Source organism: Oncorhynchus tshawytscha, linkage group LG08 (genome assembly GCF_018296145.1).
Source record: "Oncorhynchus tshawytscha isolate Ot180627B linkage group LG08, Otsh_v2.0, whole genome shotgun sequence".
Classification (NCBI taxonomy): domain Eukaryota; kingdom Metazoa; phylum Chordata; class Actinopteri; order Salmoniformes; family Salmonidae; genus Oncorhynchus; species Oncorhynchus tshawytscha.
This window is the reverse complement of record NC_056436.1, coordinates 71,373,853-71,396,480: the sequence shown is the minus strand read 5'-3', so window position 1 is coordinate 71,396,480 and position 22,628 is coordinate 71,373,853. Positions and strand designations below refer to the sequence as shown.

The following is a 22,628-nucleotide window of genomic DNA, read 5'->3' as shown; positions in this document are numbered from 1 at the left end:
TCGTTCTGCACCTGAACAGGCAGTTAACCCACTGTTCCTAGGCTGTCATTGAAAATAAGAATTTGTTCTTAACTGACTTGCCTAGTTAAATAAAGGTTACATTTTTTTTTTGAATACAGCTTTTGAGGATAAAGATCTAAATTGTGGATTTGATACATTTGGGAGAGTCGAAATAGCCTCTATGGTGGTCTATGAGTAAAAAGAGGATAAGGCTGGTGTGGTACTGGCCGGCCCACTCATGTTCTCTTAGTCACACACAGACATCCCGCATGTGAAGGGCCTTTGAAGGCCCTAACTCCAACCCATGCTTGAGTGATGTCAGCCGGGCTGTGGAAGTCCTTTCCTGTCAGACAGCTTGGCAGGATGTGTAAAGAAAGTCTGAAAGACAACCCTGAGATTAGGCTGCTTTTGTCACGGCTCCGTGGCAGATTTTAGAGGCCTTGGCCTCTTTCCCATCACAAAGATTTCCTTTCTCACTCTGCATCCCTCTCTCTTCACCAGCACGGTAAACATCTGGGGGAAACCACAGCCTCTTTATTTTTTTTGTATGGTTTTTATTTCCCCAGTTTTAAACGGTGGTTTTGTTGTTCTGAATATCAATTTGAAAAGACAGAGGTATGTAAACAGAGGAAATTATTCTCAGCCAGATATTCACAGGTGTGTCCTTCACGCCGACTTCATTCATCTGACAGTTCCTTTCAGTGAGCACCAGTAAAGACCTCCGGACACTTTTCCATCATCACAATACAGTTGGTAGTTGCACAAGTGCCCAAGAATCTGGTACAAGGGTTCACACGCTCTTTTTTTCAGCACTATTGATTCTTAAACATTACAATTAAAGCATGTCCACCATTAGTATTAATATATAGTGTATCACTAATATATAGTGTCAATATATTAGTGATTTGGATATAAAGCCCCCATTCACAATTATCCAAAATGTATATTTCATTGTCAATCAACAAAAGTCTTATTTTGAAGGCTGAACTAGCGAGGCTACATACTGTCACTGAGTGTTCCAGAATGAGACCATTTTCATTGATGCCTGCTCCTCACCCTGTCGTCCTCATTGAGAGGCTGTGAACTCAACACCGATGTCTGTCAACAGCACAGGTGTGTGTCATCTGCTTCAATCACTCCGCTGAGAGCTTCTCAACCCTGAGTCCACACGCAAGACTTGTTCATCTATCATCTAGAACAAAAACACTGACAGACAGCTAAATGAGTTGCTCTGACTGCCCCTATCTTTTTAACAGCAAATTGCATTTTAAATATACTTGTATAGCACATATACTTGTGTTTAATGATCCCTATTCCCATGTGTCAATTTTGTGTACTTAAGAGTTATTTGTTTCTAATCTCCTAAAATGTGTTATATACCCTCATGTCTGCTCCGGCTATCTGTGGCCTGTCCCTCTTGGCTGTCTGTGGCCTGTCCCTTTCGTCTAAGCTGTCTGTGGCCTGTCCCTCTTAGCTGTCTGTGGCCTGTCCCTCTAGTCTAGGCTGTCTGTGGCCTGTCCCTCTTAGCTGTCTGTGGCCTGTCCCTTTCGTCTAAGCTGTCTGTGGCCTGTCACTCTAGGCTGTCTGTGACCTGTCCCTCTAGGCTGTCTGAGGACTGTCCCTCTTGGCTGTCTGTGGCCTGTCCCTCTTGGCTGTCTGTGGCCTGTCCCTCTTGGCTGTCTGTGGCCTGTCCCTCTTGGCTGTCTGTGGCCTGTCCCTCTTGGCTGTCTGTGGCCTTTCTGTGACCTGTCCCTCTAGGCTGTCTGTGACCTGTCCCTCTTGGCTGTCTGTGGCCTGTCCCTCTTGGCTGTCTGTGGCCTGTCCCTCTTGGCTGTCTGTGGCCTGTCCCTCTTGGCTATCTATGGCCTGTCCCTCTTGGCTGTCTGTGGCCTGTCCCTCTAAGGCTGTCTGTTGCCTGTCCCTCTAAGGCTATCTGTGGCCTGTCCCTCTTGGCCGTCTGTGGCCTGTCCCTCTTGGCCGTCTGTGGCCTGTACCTCTTGGCCGTCTGTGGCCTGTACCTCTTGGCCGTCTGTGGCCTGTCCCTCTTGGCTGTCTGTGGCCTGTTTCTCTTGGCTGTCTGTGGCCTGTCCCTCTTGGCTGTCTATGGCCTGTCCCTCTTGGCTGTCTGTGGCCTGTCCCTCTAGACTATTTGTTGTAGTTTTATATAATAAAAGTCACTTGACATGCATGCATGAATTGTACACATAAACAGCACTATTCATTGCACAGCTTCATATAAAACACAAATTGCAAAGATTTACTACCATTTTAATGAAGTTGATAAAATGATTAAAATGTTTCCATGTGACAAAAATCAAAATTGAACCTAAAAGACAATAGACTGTACAAGATTGTCTATAGAAAGTTTACCAATAATGTTTTGAATATCTGAATGGCACATATAAATATTTTACACTTGATACATATTTGCTACATAGCTTACACTGTAACTATAAGACAAAATGTCATCCACTGATGAGGTGCTATTTTATTTTTTACATAATGCCCAATTGTAAAGAAGAAAATTATAATTCTTGTTTATGAAATTAAATTAAAGTAGGCATTGATATAAAGTACCAGTCAAAAGTTTGAACACACCTACTCATTCAAGTTATTATTTATTTATTTAGTTATTTATTTGTACTATTTTCTACATTGTAAAATATTAGTGAAGACATCAAAACTATTCAATAACACATGGAATCATGTAGTAACCAAAAAAATGTTCAACAAATCTAAATATATTTTATATTTGAAATTCTACAAAGTAGCCACCCTTTGCCTTGATGACAGCTTTGCACACTCTTGGCATTCTCTTAACCAGCTTCATGAGGTAGTCACCTGGAATGCATTTCAATTAACAGGTGTGCCTTGTTAAAAGTACATTTTTGCTTTTGAGCCAATCAGTTGTGTTGTGGCAAGTATTGTTGGTATACAGAAGATAACCCTATTTGGTAAAAGACCAAGTCCATATTACAGCAAGAACAGCTCAAATAAGCAAAGAGAAATGACAGTCCATCATTACTTTAAGACATGAAGATCAGTCAATATGGAGCATTTCAAGAACATTTAAAATTTCTTCAAGTGCAGTCGCAAAAACCATCAAACGCTATGATGAAACTGGCACTCATGAGGACCGCCACAGGAAAAGAAGTACCCAGAGTTATCTCTGCTGCAGAGGTACCCTATACAAAATAGAACCTGGTTGTTTTCCCCACACTAAAACAGTTAGTCTTTTTTAAACATGAAAAATATATGTTTTTATAATTATATACAGTGGGGAGAACAAGTATTTGATACACTGCCGATTTTGCAGGTTTTCCTACTTACAAAGCATGTAGAGGTCTGTAATTTTTATCATAGGTACACTTCAACTGTGAGAGACAGAATCTAAAACAAAAATCCAGAAAATCACATTGTATGATTTTTAAGTAATTAATTTGCATTTTATTGCATGACATAAGTATTTGATCACCTACCAACCAGTAAGAATTCCGGCTCTCACAGACCTGTTAGTTTTTCTTTAAGAAGCCCTCCTGTTCTCCACTCATTACCTGTATTAACTGCACCCGTTTGAACTCGTTACCTGTATAAAAGACACCTGTCCACACACTCAATCAAACAGACTCTAACCTCTCCACAATGGCCAAGATCAGAGAGCTGTGTAAGGATATCAGGGATAGAATTGTAGACCTGCACAAGGCTGGGATGGGCTACAGGACAATAGGCAAGCAGCTTGGTGAGAAGGCAACAACTGTTGGCACAATTATTAGAAAATGGAAGAAGTTCAAGATGACGGTCAATCACCCTCGGTCTGGGGCTCCATGCAAGATCTCACCTCGTGGGGCATCAATGATCATGAGAAAGGTGAGGGATCAGCACAGAACTACATGGCAGGACCTGGTCAATGACCTGAAGAGAGCTGGGACTCAAAGAAAACCATTAGTAACACACTACGCCGTCATGGATTAAAATCCTGCAGCGCACGCAAGGTCCCCCTGCTCAAGCCAGAGCATGTCCAGGCCCGTCTGAAGTTTGCCAATGACCATCTGGATGATCCAGAGGAGGAATGGGAGAAGGTTGTGTGGTCTGATGAGACAAAAATAGATATTTTTGGTCTAAACTCCACTCACCGTGTTTGGAGGAAGAAGGATGAGTACAACCCCAAGAACACCATCCCAACCGTGAAGCATGGAGGTGGAAACATCATTCTTTGGGGATGCTTTTCTGCAAAGGGGACAGGACGACTGCACCATATTGAGGGGAGGATGGATGGGGCCATGTATCACGAGATATTGGCCAACAACCTCCTTCCCTCAGTAAGACCATTGAAGATGGGTCGTGGCTGGGTCTTCCAGCATGACAACGACCCGAAACACACAGCCAAAATCCCTGCTGCAGTGTGTGCAAACCTGGTCAAGAACTACAGGAAACGTATGATCTCTGTAATTGCAAACAAAGGTGTCTGTACCAAATATTAAGTTCTGCTTTTCTGATGTATCAAATACTTATGTCATGCAATAAAATGCTAATTCATTACTTAAAAATCATACAATGGGCTTTTCTGGATTTTTGTTTTTGATTCTGTCTCTCACAGTTGAAGTGTACCTATGATAAAAAATGACAGACCTCTACATGCTTTGTAAGTAGGAAAACCTTTTTTTTAATGCATGAGCCCAAAAATCTATAGTTGATGAGAGTAATGAGATAGAGTGAAGGAGGCGTGTGTTGTTGCAGAGACGAACGTTTGTCAAAAATAAAATAAGAGCCGGCATAAAACCTCTTTCATTAGCAGAAATTGTAGCCCAAAAAAATGCTTCAGAGTTCAAGTAACAGACACATCTCAACATCAACTGTTCAGAGGAGACTGCGTGAATCAGGCCTTCATGGTCAAATTGCTGCAAAGAAACCACTGCTAAAAAGGACACCAATACAAAGAAGAGACTTGCTTGGGCCAAGAAATATGAGCAAAGGGGCCTCCCGAGTGGCGCAGTGATCTAAGGCACTGCATCGCAGTGCTAGCTGTGCCACTAGAGATTCTTGGTTCGAGTCCAGGTTCTTTTGGGCAACTAATGGGGAGACTCATGGGGAGGCACACAATTGGCCCAGCGTCGTCCAGGTTAGGGAAGGGTTTGGCCGGCAGGTATGTCCTGGTCCCATCGCGCACTAGCGACTCCTGTGGCGGTCCGGGCACAGTGCACTCTGACACGGTCGCCAGGTGTACAGTGTTTTCTCAGACACATTAGTGCGGCTGGCTTCCGGGTTAAGTGGGCATTGTGTCAAGAAGCAGTGTGGCTTGGTTGGGTTGTGTTTCGGAGGACGCACGCCTCTCGACCTTCGCCTCACCTGAGTCCATATGGGAGTTACAGCGATGCGACAAGACTAAATACCAATTAGATACCACAAAATTGGGTAGAAAAAAAGGGGTAAATGGACATTAGATGAGTGGAAATATGTCCTTTGGTCTGATGAGTCCAAATATGAGATTTTTGGTTCTAACAGCCGTGTCTTTGTGAGACGCAGAGTAGGTGAACGGATGATCTCTGCATGTGTGGTTCCCACCATGAAGCATGGAGGACGTGGTGTGATAGTGCTTTGCTGGTGACACTGTTGGTGATTAATTTAGAATTCAAGGCACACTTAACCAGCATGGCTACCACAGCAGCATTCTGCAGCGATACACCATCACATCTGGTTTGTGCTTAGTGGGACTATCATTTGTTTTTCAACAGGACAATGACCCAACACACCTCCAGACTGTGTAAGGGCTATTTCACCAAGAAGGAGAGTGATGGAGTGCTGCGTCAGATGACCTGGTTTCCACAATCACCCGACCTCAACCCAATTGAGATGGTTTGGGATGAGTTGTACTGCAGAGTGAAGGAAAAGCAGCCAACACGTTCTCAGCATATGTGGGGACACCTTCAAGAGTGTTAGCTGTCATCAAGGCAAAGGGTGGCTACTTTTAAGAATCTAAAATCTAAAATATATTTTGACTTGTTTAACACTCTTTTGGTTACTAGATGATTCCATATGTGTTATTTATAGTTTTGATGTCTTCACTATTATCCTAAAATGTAGAAAATAGTAAACATTAAGAAAAACCCTTGAATGAGTAGGTGTGTCCAAACTTTTGAATTTTGATATACTGTGTGTGTGTGTATATATATATATATATATATATATATATATATATATATATATATATATATATATATATATATATGTATATATAAATAAAAAGTATTTGCCCCCTTTCTGATTTTCTCTATTTTTGTATATTTTCAATAGTGAATCAGATTTCAAAACCTAATAGGGAACCTGAGTTTATAAATACCAAAAAAATGGACACTTATTTGATCTATTTAACAAAGTATTGCAACACTCAATATTTGATTTTTTTATTGAACTACGTAAGTCAGTTAAAAGAACAATTTCTTATTTACAATGACGGCCTACTGGGGAACAGTGGGCTAACTGCCTTGTGCAGGGGCAGAACGACAGATTTTTACCTTGTCAGCACGGGGATTCGATCCAGAAACATTTCAGTTACTGGCCCAATGCTCTAACCAGCAGGTTACCTTCCGCACCAAATTCACCTGTGTGAAAAATGAATTGCCCCCTCCACTTAATAACTGGTTGTGCCACCTTTAGCTGCAATGACCACAACCAAACACTTCCTGTAGTTGTTGATCAATCTCTCATATCGCTGTGGAGGAATTTTGGCCAACTCTAGCATGCAGAACTGCTTTATCTCAGCAACATTGACGGTTTTTCAAGCATGAACTGCTTGTTTCAAGTCCTGCGACAACATCTCATTTGGGATTTGTCTGGACTTTGACTAGGCTATTCAAAAACTTCAAATTTGTTGCATTTAAACCATTTTCATGTACACTTGATTGTGGTTGGTTTTCGCCGGATATAATGAAACCCATCTCTTCCAAAAAGTTTATTCAAATTTGCCAAAAAGACCCTGGATGATCATCAAGACTCTTGGAAGAATGTTCTATGGACAGATGAGTCAAAGTATAATTTTGTGAACGACATGGGTCGCATTACGCCTGGCAAAAACCAAACACTGCATTCCACAGTAAGAACCTTATACCAACAGCCAAGCATTGTGGTAGCGTGATAGTTTGGGATGCTTTGCTGCCACAGGGCCTGGATTGACGGTAAGGCAAGTACCTTAATATAAGGAACTGTCAATTCTGCTCTGTATCAGAGAATTCTACAGGTGAATGTAAGGAAATTCATCTGTGAGCTGAAGCATAGCTGGGTCATGCAGCAAGACAATAATCCAAAACACACAATCAAGTCTAAATGAAAATGGCAAAAAAGTTTTGAAATGGCCTAGTCAAAGTCCAGACCTAATCCCAATTGAGATGTTGTGGCAGGACTTGAAACGAGTAGTTCATACTTAAAACCCCACAAATATCACTGAGTTAAAGCAGTTCTGCATGGAAGAGTGGGCCAAAATTCCTCCACAGCGACGTGACAGACTGATCAACTACTACAGGAAGTGTTTGGTTGGAGTCATTGCAGCTAAAGGTGGCACAACCAGTGTAAGGGGGCAATAACTTTTTCACACAGGGGCATTGGGTGTTGCATAACTTTGTTTATGAAATAAATGAAATAACTAAGTCATTGTTGTGTTATTTGTTCACTCAGGTTTCCTTTATCTAATATGAGGTTTTGGTTGAAGATCTGATAACATTCAGTATCAGAAATATGAAAAGTAGAGAAAATTAGAATAGGGGGGGACTTCTTCACAGAACTGTGTATATGCATTCGGAAGGTATTCAACCCCTTGACTTTTTCACAGAACTGTGTATATGCATTCGGAAGGTATTCAACCCCTTGACTTTTTCACAGAACTGTGTATATGCATTCGGAAGGTATTCAACCCCTTGACTTTTTCACAGAACTGTGTATATGCATTCGGAAGGTATTCAACCCCTTGACTTTTTCACAGAACTGTGTATATGCATTCGGAAGGTATTCAACCCCCTTGACTTTTTCACACAACTGTGTATATGCATTCGGAAGGTATTCAACCCCCTTGACTTTTTCACAGAACTGTGTATATGCATTCGGAAGGTATTCAAACCCCTTGACTTTTTCCACATTTTGTTATGTTACAGCCTTATTCTAAAATGGATTAAATACATTTTTTTCCTCATCAATCTACACACAATAAACCATAATGACAAAGCAAAAACAGCTTTTTAGAAATTTTAGCAAATGTATTAAACACAAAACACAGAAATACCTTATTTACATAGGTGTTCAGATCCTTTGATATGAGACTCTAAATTGAGCTCAGATGCATCTGTTTTCCATTGACCATCCTTGAGATGTTTCTACAACTTGATTGGAGACCACCTGTGGTAAATTCAATTGATTGGACATGATTTGGAAAGGCACACACCTGTCTATATAAGGTCCCACAGTTGACAGTGCATGTCAGAGCAAAAACCAAGCCACGAGGTCGAAAGGAATTGTCCGTAGAGCTCCGAGACAGGATTGTGTCAAGGTACAGATCTGGGGAAGGGTACCAAAAAATGTCTGCATCATTAAAGATCCCCAAGAACACAGTGGCCTCCATCATTCTTAAATGGAAGAAGTTTGGAACCACCAAGCTTATTCCTAGAGATGGCCGCCCGGCCAAACTGAGCAAACGGGGGAGAAGGGCCTTGGTCAGGGAGGTGACCATGAACCTGATGGTCACTCTGACAGTGCTCCAGAGTTCCTCTGTGGAGATGGGATAACCTTCCAGAGGGACAACCATCTCTGCAGCATTCCACCAATCAGGCCTTTATGGTAGTGGCCAGACAGAAACCACTCCTCAGTAAAAGGCACATGACAGCCAGCTTGGAGTTTTCCAACAGGCACTTATAGGACTCTCAGACCATGAGAAACAAGATTCTCTTGTCTGATGAAACCAAGATTGAACTCTTTAGCCTGAATCCTAAGTGTCACGTTTGGAGGAAACCTGGCACCATCCTTACTGTGAAGCACGGTGGTGGCAGCACCATGCTGTGGGGATGTTTTTCAGTAGCAGGGACTGGAAGACTAGTCAGGATTGAGGGAAAGATGAACGGAGCAAAGTACAGAGAGATACTTGATGAAAACCTCAGCGCTCAGGACCTCAGACTGGGGCGAAGGTTCAGCGTCCAACAGGGCAAGAAACCGAAGCACACAGCCAGCCAGAGCCCAGACTTGAACCCGTTTGAACATCTCTGGAGAGACCTGAAAATAGCTGTGCAGCAACGCTCTCCATTAAACTTGACAGAGTTTGAGAGGATCTGCAGAGTAGAATGGGAGAAACTCCCCAAATACAGGTGTGCCAAGCTTGTAGCGTCACACCCAAGAACACTCAAGGCTGTAATCGCTGCCAAAGGTGCTTCAACAGAGTACTGAGTAAAGGGTCTGAATGCTTTTGTAAATGTGATATAAAAAATAAATAAAAGTATACATGTGCAAAAATGTCTCAACCTGTTTTTGCTTTTTCATTATGGGGTATTGTGCGTAGATTGAGGGGAAAAACGAAAAAGTCAAGGGGTCTGAATACTTTCAGAATGCACTGTGTATAAATATATATATATTTTGAGTCTAGACAATTACTTATTTTTCAATTTGTAGGTCAATTCAACAGGGTATATTCCATGATTCTAGATTTCCCCCCAAAAGGCTGAAAGTAATAGATGAACTTTAACACTACTTTGATCAACATACTTGGAATAAGTGCATGAATTCTGAATCTGGCAGTCCATTAGCTTTGACACAACAAATACTGGGGTAAAACACAGAACAACTGAACAGTCAGTTTGAGGACACTTTTCACAGACAATGCAGCAATCATACTGTATTTTGGTTTTTGGGAAGCTTTCCGTTTCTCTTCTCAAAGCTTAAAAAGGGTTCCACTACATGAGCATATTCCACAGTTTCCTATAGTGGTCAGAGTTATACCCTATACACACCCAAAGAACAAGGGACAAAAAGAAAGATGGCCACCTGAGAATTCAAAAGTTGAACAAGTCCTTTTGTGATTGGGTGCCCCTGCGGTTTGGATCAGCCCAACAGTACCACTGACCATGAAGCCCACATGTCAGTGACCTGTAAAACCCAAGTAATAACGTGAAGAACACAGAATTATTGTATGCGTTGCTGTAATCCTGAATATTTCAGTATCTAGGTTCTTTTTTAGGATAGTGACAATATGATCGGCCTTAGGAATTATAACGTTCTTTACACGATTTCATACCATTTCCTATTACCCATAAATAATTTCCCATTCACGTACACATACAACAGACAAAAGACTGTAATGCTTGCAGGTCCTTTTCCTTGAACAAAACCTTTTTGAGAAACAAAATACATGCAATCTTTGTTGACTCAATCCCGCTGTGTCTCTGTTGGTTTGACCTGCTTCTGACCTTCTCAGGATGTGAAGGCACATTTGGATTCTGATTCAATCCAACAGCAATCCATAAAATCTGTGAACATTTTACATTGCACCATATTCCTTTTGGTGCTTGCTGAGGCTGTGCATCTGACAAAAATGTGGAGCTAATATACATAATCCTCTTGGACCCTTCCACAGACACTGCACATGAAGGCCAGAGAGGTGTTGCAGGAAATGCTGCTATTTTCCTACAGAGTAAAGACTCTTAAATGAGACAGAGCTAACTCTATACATTCACTCATTTCAGTCACTGTGAGTTTGTGCAGATTGAACCAGACTAGAGAAACAAATGTTGCCATCTCTCTGCAGAGTGGGGTTCTGTGTGAAATATTGCTCCATTAGGACTCACATTAGTTCATGTGGGATTCCTGAAGGCATTTCCATGTCCCTTATTCTGTACCTCATGGAGGGTGCTATCTATCCTGACTGTGTCCATGTTCCCCAGGGCCTTGGTTCAGTATAGTATTTAGCAGTAAGAGGGTTTGTGTGCAGACCCCAGCTCAGACTGTTTGGCTGGGTCTTTAGGAGGAAAGCAGGACTGGGCATGTGGAGGGGAGGTGGTGGGAGCTGACCCAACACTGCAGACATGAGGGCCTGTCGGGACAGTGGCAGCTAACATTGGTAGTGGATATGCTGGTGTTGGTGCACTTTTCCATCCATGTGTGAGTGTGTGTGTGTGTGGATGTCTGTGTAGATCTTTGGGTAGACTTTAGGGACCGCCAGACCGCTGCCTCCCTGGGCCAGGAGGAGCTGCTGCTGCTGGGTCATGTAGTAGCTCAGGCAGTCTTTGTCCCCGCTGGGGGGGCAGGCTGGTACCCGTGGGGGCGGACGCTGTAAGGCGGTCAGGGCCTGGGCGGTGACCACACCTCCAGAGGAGCAGTGGCGTTTGGATTGACAGAACCACAGCAGGACAGTACCCAGGATGAACACCAACCCTGCTGGGAGGCCGATGATCACAGGCCAGGGCAGGCTGGGAGAGGTAGCCGTGGGGATGGGAGTGTGGTGAGGCTTTGGGTCTGGAGGGGAGAGAAGAGGAAATATGCAGAGTTATGAGCAGCTTGGTCAAAAGTCACTTTTAAAACCTGATGCTGAATACATACAGTAGTAAGTATAACCATTATTAAAACAACTTCAGGTTAACAGTTTTGGATGATGGGTGCATCACATGTTGTTTAGTTGTAAATGTGACAGGATGGTACATGGTTGTAAAAGGGTGTTATGGGTAAACAGGGTGTATGGTTGTAACAGGGAGTTATGCTTAAACAGGGTGTTATAATATGGTGGTAACATGGTGTTATGGTTAAACAGGGTGTTATAATATGGTGGTAACATGGTGTTATGGTTAAACAGGGTGTTATGGTTAAACAGGGTGTCATAATATGGTGGTAACAGGGTGTTATGGTTAAACAGGGTGTTATAATATGGTTGTAACAGGGAGTTATGGTTAAACATGGTGTTATAATATGGTGGTAACATGGTGTTATGGTTAAACAGTGTGTCATAATATGGTGGTAACAGGGTGTTATGGTTAAACAGGGTGTTATAATATGGTTGTAACAGGGAGTTATGGTTAAACATGGTGTTATAATATGGTGGTAACAGGGTGTTATGGTTAAACATGGCGTTATAATATGGTGGTAACATGGTGTTATGGTTAAACAGGGTGTCATAATATGGTGGTAACAGGGTGTTATGGTTAAACAGTGTGTCATAATATGGTGGTAACAGGGTGTTATGGTTAAACAGGGTGTTATAATATGGTTGTAACAGGGAGTTATGGTTAAACATGGTGTTATAATATGGTGGTAACAGGGTGTTATGGTTAAACATGGCGTTATAATATGGTGGTAACATGGTGTTATGGTTAAACAGGGTGTCATAATATGGTGGTAACAGGATGTTACAGGTAAACACGGTGTAACAGGGTGTTATGGTTAAACAGTGTGTTATAATATGGTTAAACATGGTCTTATAACATGGGGGTAACATGGTGTTATGGTTAAACATGGTGTTATAATATGGTGGTAACATAGTGTTATGGTTAAACAGGGTGTCATAATATGGTGGTAACATGGTGTTATGGTTAAACATGGTCTTATAACATGGTGTTATGGTTAAACATGGTGTTATAATATGGTGGTAACATGGTGTTATGGTTAAACAGGGTGTCATAATATGGTGGTAACATGGTGTTATGGTTAAACAGGGTGTCATAATATGGTGGTAACAGGATGTTACAGGTAAACACGGTGTAACAGGGTGTTATGGTTAAACAGTGTGTTATAATATGGTTAAACATGGTCTTATAACATGGGGGTAACATGGTGTTATGGTTAAACATGGTGTTATAATATGGTGGTAACATGGTGTTATGGTTAAACAGGGTGTCATAATATGGTGGTAACAGGATGTTACAGGTAAACAGGGTGTAACCGGGTGTTATGGTTAAACAGTGTGTTATAATATGGTGGTAACATGGTGTTATGGTTAAACAGTGTGTTATAATATGGTGGTAACATGGTGTTATGGTTAAACATGGTGTTATAATATGGTGGTAACAGGGTGTTATGGTTAAACAGGGTGTTATAATATGGGGGTAACATGGTGTTATGGTTAAACAGGGTGTTATAATATGGTGGTAACATGGTGTTATGGTTAAACAGTGTGTTATAATATGGTGGTAACATGGTGTTATGGTTAAACAGGGTGTTATAATATGGTTGTAACAGGGAGTTATGGTTAAACAGGGTGTTATAATATGGTGGTAACATGGTGTTATGGTTAAACATGGTGTTATAATATGGTGGTAACAGGGTGTTATGGTTAAACAGGGTGTTATAATATGGGGGTAACATGGTGTTATGGTTAAACAGGGTGTTATAATATGGTGGTAACATGGTGTTATGGTTAAACAGTGTGTTATAATATGGTGGTAACATGGTGTTATGGTTAAACAGTGTGTTATAATATGGTGGTAACATGGTGTTATGGTTAAACAGTGTGTTATAATATGGTGGTAACATGGTGTTATGGTTAAACAGGGTGTTATAATATGGTTAAACATGGTCTTATAACATGGGGGTAACATGGTGTTATGGTTAAACGTGGTGTTATAATATGGTGGTAACATGGTGTTATGGTTAAACAGGGTGTCATAATATGGTGGTAACATGGTGTTATGGTTAAACAGGGTGTCATAATATGGTGGTAACAGGATGTTACAGGTAAACACGGTGTAACAGGGTGTTATGGTTAAACAGTGTGTGATAATATGGTTAAACATGGTCTTATAACATGGGGGTAACATGGTGTTATGGTTAAACATGGTGTTATAATATGGTGGTAACATGGTGTTATGGTTAAACATGGTGTTATAATATGGTGGTAACATGGTGTTATGGTTAAACATGGTGTTATAATATAGTGGTAACATGGTGTTATGGTTAAACAGGGTGTCATAATATGGTGGTAACAGGATGTTACAGGTAAACACGGTGTAACAGGGTGTTATGGTTAAACAGTGTGTTATAATATGGTTAAACATGGTCTTATAACATGGGGGTAACATGGTGTTATGGTTAAACATGGTGTTATAATATGGTGGTAACATGGTGTTATGGTTAAACAGGGTGTCATAATATGGTGGTAACAGGATGTTACAGGTAAACAGGGTGTAACCGGGTGTTATGGTTAAACATGGTGTTATAATATGGTGGTAACATGGTGTTATGGTTAAACAGTGTGTTATAATATGGTGGTAACATGGTGTTATGGTTAAACATGGTGTTATAATATGGTGGTAACAGGGTGTTATGGTTAAACAGGGTGTTATAATATGGGGGTAACATGGTGTTATGGTTAAACAGGGTGTCATAATATGGTGGTAACAGGATGTTACAGGTAAACAGGGTGTAACCGGGTGTTATGGTTAAACAGTGTGTTATAATATGGTGGTAACATGGTGTTATGGTTAAACAGTGTGTTATAATATGGTGGTAACATGGTGTTATGGTTAAACATGGTGTTATAATATGGTGGTAACAGGGTGTTATGTTTAAACAGGGTGTTATAATATGGTGGTAACATGGTGTTATGGTTAAACAGGGTGTTATAATATGGTGGTAACAGGGTGTTATGGTTAAACATGGTGTTATAATATGGTGGTAACATGGTGTTATGGTTAAACAGTGTGTTATAATATGGTGGTAACATGGTGTTATGGTTAAACAGTGTGTTATAATATGGTGGTAACAGGATGTTATGGTTAAACAGTGTGTTATAATATGGTGGTAACAGGATGTTATGGTTAAACAGTGTGTTATAATATGGTGGTAACAGGGTGTTATGGTTAAACAGGGTGTTATAATATGGTGGTAACAGGGTGTTATGGTTAAACAGTGTGTTATAATATGGTTAAACATGGTGTTATAATATGGTGGTGACATGGTGTTATGGTTAAACATGGTGTTATAATATGGTTAAACATGGTGTTATAATATGGTGGTAACATGGTGTTATGGTTAAACATGGTGTTATAATATGGTGGTAACAGGATGTTACAGGTAAACAGGGTGTAACAGGGTGTTATGGTTAAACATGGTGTTATAATATGGTGGTAACAGGATGTTACAGGTAAACAGGGTGTAACAGGGTGTTATGGTTGAACAGGGAGTTATAATATGGTGGTAACATGGAGTTATGGTTAAACATGTTGTTATAATATGGTGGTAACAGGGTGTTATGGTTAAACATGGTGTTATAATATGGTGGTAACAGGATGTTACAGGTAAACAGGGTGTAACAGGGTGTTATGGTTAAACAGGGTGTTATAATATGGTGGTAACATGGAGTTATGGTTAAACATGGTGTTATAATATGGTGGTAATAGGGTGTTATGGTTAAACAGGGTGTTATATTATGGTGGTAACATGGTGTTATGGTTAAACAGGGTGTTATAATATGGTTGTAACTGGATGTTATGGTTAAGCACGGTGTTCCACTCACCTGGCAGGACAGTGAGGTAAGCACTGCGGAAGCTGTAACCCATGGTGTTGGCACCAAGACAGATGTACATCCCAGCGTCCTCCTCCTTGGCTCGGGTGATGAGCAGCTTGTTGAGGTAGGAGCCGTCTGGCCTGGACCACACCTCTCCCGTGGGCAGCACCACGAAGCCATGGTCGCCCACCTCGATGGTGGAGTTGTACTTGTTCTCGTCCCCCGGCTCCACCCTCTTCAGCCACTGAATCACCGGCTTGACGTCACTGCGGACCTTACACTGGAATGAGGTGGTACCGCCGTAGTCCACCGTGGTGTTCACCGGATGGGTGCCGGTCAGGATAGGCTTGGAATTTGTCCGCTCTATAACGGGAAAAATATGTATAGAGCGTATTCATACAATTCAAATGAACAGAAAAGTTATTGCCATGTTCAGCGCTTTCCTCTCGTTCTCTGTGCTGCGGCTAGAATAGGCTGAGGTTGAGGGAGAAAATGCCACATTTGACACAAGCAAGCACAAGTTTTATTCACTTCCTCCTCTCCGCTTCTGGGTTTGGTAGAAACATGTGTTTTTGTAGTCAGTACACAGCTGGGATATAACGCTAAGCAGATGGTCAAGGGGAGAGAGAGAGAGGGAGGCTGAGGCTCACCGTACCACATCAGCCCAGGATTAACTCAACCTCACAACACTCAACCAACCATTACCAACCTAAACCCAAACCCAAACCCCATCCTCAAAACTCAACTATAAACCAATCTGACCAGTAAACAAGAGTTAATGCCCAACCTCCAAACTCAACCCCCTGTATTAATACCCTACTCTAGCCTAGTGGTAGCCTAGTGGTTAGAGCATTGGGCCAGTAACCGAAAGGTTGCTTGATCGAATCCCCAAGCTGACAAGGCAGTTAACCCACTGTTCCCTGGGCGCTGAAGATGTGGATGTCGATTAAGCCCCCTGGACCTTTCTGATTCAAAGGGGTTGGGTTAAAAGCGGAAGACACATTTCAGTTGTACAACTGACTAGGTATCTCCATGTTACCACCCCTTTCCCTTACCCTCAATGCTAATCAAACTTCAACAATGACCCAAGCTTATAAATCAACCAAAAAAACAATACATCTATACTGTAAGTAAGTGACCAAACTTACGGATGACTTCCACTTTGTATGTGGCGTTGATCTCTCCAGCCCGGTTGGAGACGTGGCAGGTGTACTTCCCGCTGTTCTCAGGGGTCAGATTCTTCAGACTCAGGGTCCACTTCTTCTTACGGCCCTCACCCACCTCCTCAGGGGTCAGCGGCTTATTGTCCTTCATCCACACAATGTCCGGACGAGGGTTCCCGCTGGCCGTGCACTTCAGCCGTACTGAGCTGCCCACCGGCCGGGCGATCACGCGCTTCCTCATCTTGGCTGGCTGCGTGAAGCGTGGTCGGACTGCGATCAAAGAAAGGGTTGTTTACGAAATAGCGTTGTTGAGAAAAAGGATAAACTTCACAGGAACAGTTTATAATGGTATGCACAATGCACACCAGACAGCTATTAAATATCACAACGAATCACACTGGAGGACTTTGAAAATAATTAAGGTTGAGTATGTTTGTTTGACAACATTATTTTTCTAACACTGAACAAATAAATATGAAGGGTATGTTGTGGGGCTTCCATTTGGGGTCAAACAGTATTTCTGGTGTGGCGGCACTATTCAGCATAACATAACCCACCAAGGGGCACGTTGACAAAACCAACACTTTCCCCTTTAAAGTTTCACTCAGCAGTTCAACGCTGGTTGTATCTGAACTGTGTCAAGGCAGAGTCAACAGGAGAAAATACAATAGTGGACTCCAGTTTGATACGACTGGTCAAAGGGGGCAGCCAACAGGGAGAGAGGGGAGAGGATGGAATGTTTCCCCAAACACACTTCATTCAAATAGCCTGCTCTCTGGCCTGTCAGAGGTAATTACCCAAGCAAACAGCACCCTGCTGGTGAGGGTGGTGGGGGGGGGGTTGTGTGTGCCAGGGAAGCACACACAGGGCAGAGTGGTGCCAGGTGTGGCCAGACACACTAGAACTACACCCCCTCTCCAGAGACTGGGCCACTACATACCCATCACTAAGACAATGCCCTGTTTTCTAAATGATCTAGGGTCAGATGAAACCAGAGATAAAGGCCAGAGAGAGAGAGAGACCGGGCTCAGTGTCTTACCCAGTTTCCCTGAGAGGTCAGTGGGGTATTCTGGGCCTCCCGCTGTTCCTGCTCCGTCCCTCCCAGTGCTGGCATCCTCTACAGATAGAGAGAGAGACACAGACAAACAGATAGAGTTAGCATAGCATCAGTGTCAGTGGGAAATAACATCCTCCCAGTGATAAAACAGTTGTATAACTCACAGCTCTAGCAGTGATCCAATATGCTCTAATGTGTCTGTGGATGTAGTAGTGGGATTAGGCCAGAACCAGAATCCAGCCTGAAGTATCATGGGATGATGAAGACCCCAGATCATCTCTGTGACTGGTTCTGCTCAAGGCTTTGTTCTGTCACCCCCCTCCTCACTCCAGGAGACACAGACTGATGGACTAACAATGATGAGTCAATGCTAAACAGATCGGCCATACTGAACGTCATGAAACCACTTCAAGATGTGGACATATTCTGAGGAGCCGTTCATCAGAGATGCAAGAATCAGACATTACATCAGGTAGGACTGGGTAAACCAATGCCAACTTGTCAAAACTGATAAGTGACTGATCTATTCTCAGTGGCTATATGTGCTAATATTGGCCTGGCTGGCCTGAGCTGAAGAAAAATCTGCTTGTGAAAAGAGCGAGCCAAGAACAGTCTTGGACCACCTGCGGGTGCCACATGTATTGATTTGGAGCCAACATCTTTGAATTTAGCCATTTGGACTGAGAATATATGTTAAACGCAAATAGAAGAAAATGAAGACAGCATCCTGTTGGCTCTATACGTGCAGTGCTGGATGGTTGTATCTGACGAACTGGTAACCTGAGTTGCTGTATGGTATTCTGCTTACACCACGCTCTCCTCTGCTCCTCCCTACAACTCCAACACATGACCGGCATGTTCAGAGCTGCCAGTTCTTTGAAGCCGGCGGCAGGACAGTTTGATCTCAAAGAATACATGGTTAAGCACTCTTACAGTACTGGGCCTCCAAAAGAGAGGAGAGGAGGGGAGAAGGGGAGAGGAAGAGGTGAAAATGTGTGGAGAATAGAAGAGAGGAGGGGAGTGGAGGAAGAGAGGAAAAGAGAGGAAGAGAAGGGAGAAAGAGGAGAGAGGAAGGTGAGAAGAGAGGAGAGGGAAAGTAGAGAGGAAGAGGAGGAGAGGAAGAGGAGGAGAAGAAAGGAGAGAAAGAGGATGAGGAGAGAGGAAGAGGAGAGAAGAGGTTATGAGAGGAAGAGGAAAGAGGAAGAGAGAGGAAGGAAGGAAGAGAGGAAGAGGAAGAAGAGGATAGGAAGAGAGGAGAGAGGAGGAAGAGGAAAGAGGATAGAAGAGAGAAGAGAAGAGAGAAAGTTATGAAATGAGAGGAAGAGGAAAGAAGAGGAGGAAAGAGAAGATAGGAAATGAGAGGAAGAGAGAGGAAGAGAAGAGAGAAGAGAAGTTATGAGAGGAAAGGAAGAGGAAAGAGGATAGGAAGAAAGAGAGGAAGAGAAGGAAGAGAAGAGAAGAAGAGGAAAGAGGAAAGAGAGGAAGAGGAGAGAGGAAGAGGAGGAGAAGAAAGGAGAGAAAGAGGATGAGGAGAGAGGAAGAGGAGAAGAGGAGAGAGGAAGAGAGGAAGAGAAGATAGGTTATGAGAGGAAGAGGAAAGAGGATAGGAAGAGAGAGGAAGAGAAGAGAAGATAGGTTATGAGAGGAAGAGGAAAGAGGATAGGAAGAGAGAGGAAGAGAAGAGAAGATAGGTTATGAGAGGAAGAGGAAAGAGGATAGGAAGAGAGAGGAAGAGAAGAGAAGATAGGTTATGAGAGGAAGAGGAAAGAGGATAGGAAGAGAGAGGAAGAGAAGAGAAGATAGGAAATGAGAGGAAGAGGAAAGAAAAAAAGGGGGAGGTGAAGAGGAGAAGAGAGGAGAGGAAGAGGAGAGGAAGAGGAGAGAGGTAGAGGAGAGAGGAAGAGGAGGAGAAGAGAGGGGATACATTTTTAACCTTAATTTAACTAGGCAAGTCAGAGGAGAGGAGAGGAAGAGAAGAGAGGAAGAGAGCACCATTGATGGACACCGGACAGCTTCATTATCAATCCACTCACCCAGCCATGCTCCTTACATACTAGGCCCCTACAGTGGGCCCCTACAGTGGGGCCCTACAGTGGGGCCCTACAATAGGCCCCTACAGTGGGCCCCTACACTCCCTCCCGCTCTCCATCTACAGTACCCTTTCTTCAAATCAAAATGCAAATACAATGTATAGGTACAGTGGGGCAAAAAAAGTATTTAGTCAGCCACCAATTGTGCAAGTTCTCCCACTTAAAAAGATGAGAGAGGCCTGTAATGTTCATCATAGCTACACTTCAACTATGACAGACAAAATGAGAGAAAAATATCCAGAAAATCAGATTGTAGGATTTTTTAATGAATTTATTTGCAAATTATGGTGGAAAATAAGTATTTGGTCACCTACAAACAAGCAAGATTTCTGGCTCTCACAGACCTGTAACTTCTTCTTTTAAGAGGCTCCTCTGTCCTCCACTCGTTACCTGTATTAATGGCACCTGTTTGAACTTGTTATCAGTATAAAAGACACCTGTCCACAACCTCAAACAGTCACACTCCAAACTCCACTATGGCCAAGACCAAAGAGCTGTCAAAGGACACCAGAAACAAAATTGTAGACCTGCACCAGGCTGGGAAGACAGAATCTGCAATAGGTAAGCAGCTTGGTTTGAAGAAATCAACTGTGGGAGCAATTATTAGGAGATGGAAGATATACAAGACCACTGATAATCTCCCTCGATCTGGGGCTCCACGCAAGATCTCACAGCGTGGGGTCAAAATGATCACAAGAACGGTGAGCAAAAATCACATAACCACACAGGGGGACCTAGTGAATGACCTGCAGAGAGCTGGGACCAAAGTAACAAAGCATACCATCAGTAACACACTACGCCGCCAGGGACTCAAATCCTGCAGTGCCAGACGTGTCCCCCTGCTTAAGCCAGTACATGTCCAGGCCTGTCTGAAGTTTGCTAGAGAGCATTTGGATGATCCAGAAGAAGACTGGGAGAATGTCATATGGTCAGATGAAACCAAAATATAACTTTTTGGTAAAAACTCAACTCGTCGTGTTTGAAGGACAAGTATAAACACCATGGGACCACGCAGCCGTCATATCGCTCAAGAAGGAGGCATGTTCTGTCTCCTAGAGATGAATGTACTTTGGTGCGAAAAGTGCAAATCAATCCCAGAACAACAGCAAAGGATCTTGTGAAGATGCAGGAGGAAACAGGTACAAAATTATCTATATCCACAGTAAAACGAGTCCCTTATCGACATAACCTGAAAGGTCGCTCAGCAAGGAAGATGCCACTGCTCCAAAACCGCAAAAAAAAAGCCAGACTACGGTTTGCAACTGCACATGGGGACAAAGATCGTACTTTTTCGAGAAATGTCCTCTGGTCTAATGAAAAATAGAACTATTTGGCCATAATGGGCGTCGTTATGTTAGGAGGAAAAATGGGGAGGCTTGCAAGCCGAAGTACACCATCCCAACCGTGAAGCACGGGGGTGGCAGCATCATGTTGTGGGGGTACTTTGCTTCAGGAGGGACAGGTGCAATTCACAAAATAGATGGCATCATGAGGTAGGAAAATTATGTGGATATATTGAAGCAACATCTCAAGACATCAGCAGGAAGTTAAAGCTTGGTAGCAAACAGGTCTTCCATATGGACAATGATCCCAAGCATACTTCCAAAGTTGTGGCAAAATGGCTTAAGGAGAACAAAGTCAAGGTATTGGAGTGGCCATCACAAAGCCCTGACCTCAATCCTATAGAAAATTTGTGGGCAGAACTGAAAAAGTGTGTGCAAGCAAGGAGGCCTACAAACCTGACTCAGTTACACCAGCTCTGTCAGGAGGAATGGACTTAAGGGAAGCTTGTGGAAGGCTAACCGAAACGTTTGACCCATGTTAAACAATTTAAAGGCAATGCTACCAAATACTATTTGAGTGTATGTAAACTTCTGACCCACTGGAAATGTGATGAAAGAAATAAAAGCTGAAATAAATCATTCTCTCTACAATTATTCTGACATTTCACATTCTTAAAATAAAGTGGTGATCCTAACTGACCTAAGACAGGGAATATTTTACTAGGATTAAATGTCAGGAGTTTAAATGTATTTGGCTAAGGGGTATGTAAACTTCCGACTTAAACTGTACATATGAAGTGGGTAAAACAGTATGTAAACATTATTAAAGTGACCAGTGTTCCATGACTATGTACATAAGGCAGCAGTCTCTAAGGTACAGGGTAGAGTACCTGGTGTTAGCCTGCTAGTAACAGTGTCTAAGGATCAGGGCAGGGTGCTGGGTGGAGGCTGACTAGTGATGACTATTTAACAGTCTGGTGGCCTGGAGACAGACACTGTTTTTCAGTTTCTCGGTCCCAGCTTTGATGCACCTGTACTGTCTCCGCCTTTTAGATGCTAGCCGGTATAAACACGCTCGGGTGGTTGAGGTCCTTGATGATTTTCTTGACCTTCTTGTGACACCAGTTGGTGTAGATGTCCTGGAGGGCAGGCAGCGTGCCCCCGGTGATGCGTTTGGCTGACTGCCCCACCTACTGGAGAGCCCTGCCGTTGTGGGCGGTGCAGTTGCCGTACCAGGCGGTGATACAGCCCGACAGAATGCTCTCAAGTGGTGTCTACTGCACATTCAAACACTAAAGGCACTATGAGGGTTTATTGTGATTGCACTGTGCACTTACATTTGAGCACACGCACACATGAACATGACCATGTTGAACATCATTCCATCAATTTCAGCTGTACTCAATAACAATATCCCTCCTCTTTTAATAAGACCCCCCCCCCAATCACAAGTCAAATGCCCTACAGTAATATACCCTCCATGTCCTACAGTAATAAACCTCCATGTCCTACTGTCACGACTTCCGCCGAGGTTGGCTCTCCTACCCGTTCAGGCGGTGCTCGGCGGTCGTCGTC

General features: G+C 42.8%; 1 protein-coding gene across 1 annotated transcript in view; it reads right to left on the bottom strand.

Moving 5' to 3' along the window:
- Positions 1–9,522: 9,522 nt before the first annotated feature.
- Positions 9,523–22,628, bottom strand: part of fgfrl1a (fibroblast growth factor receptor like 1a) — a 160,566-nt gene continuing 147,460 nt past the window's right edge. The window contains exons 4-7 of the mRNA XM_024428945.2: positions 17,663–17,740; positions 16,609–16,893; positions 15,470–15,823; positions 9,523–11,481 (exon numbers count right to left, since the gene is read on the bottom strand). Of these exons, the coding sequence (XP_024284713.1) occupies positions 11,078–11,481; positions 15,470–15,823; positions 16,609–16,893; positions 17,663–17,740 (1,121 nt within the window). The 3' untranslated portion in view covers positions 9,523–11,077. The remainder of the gene's footprint in view (positions 11,482–15,469; positions 15,824–16,608; positions 16,894–17,662; positions 17,741–22,628) is intronic.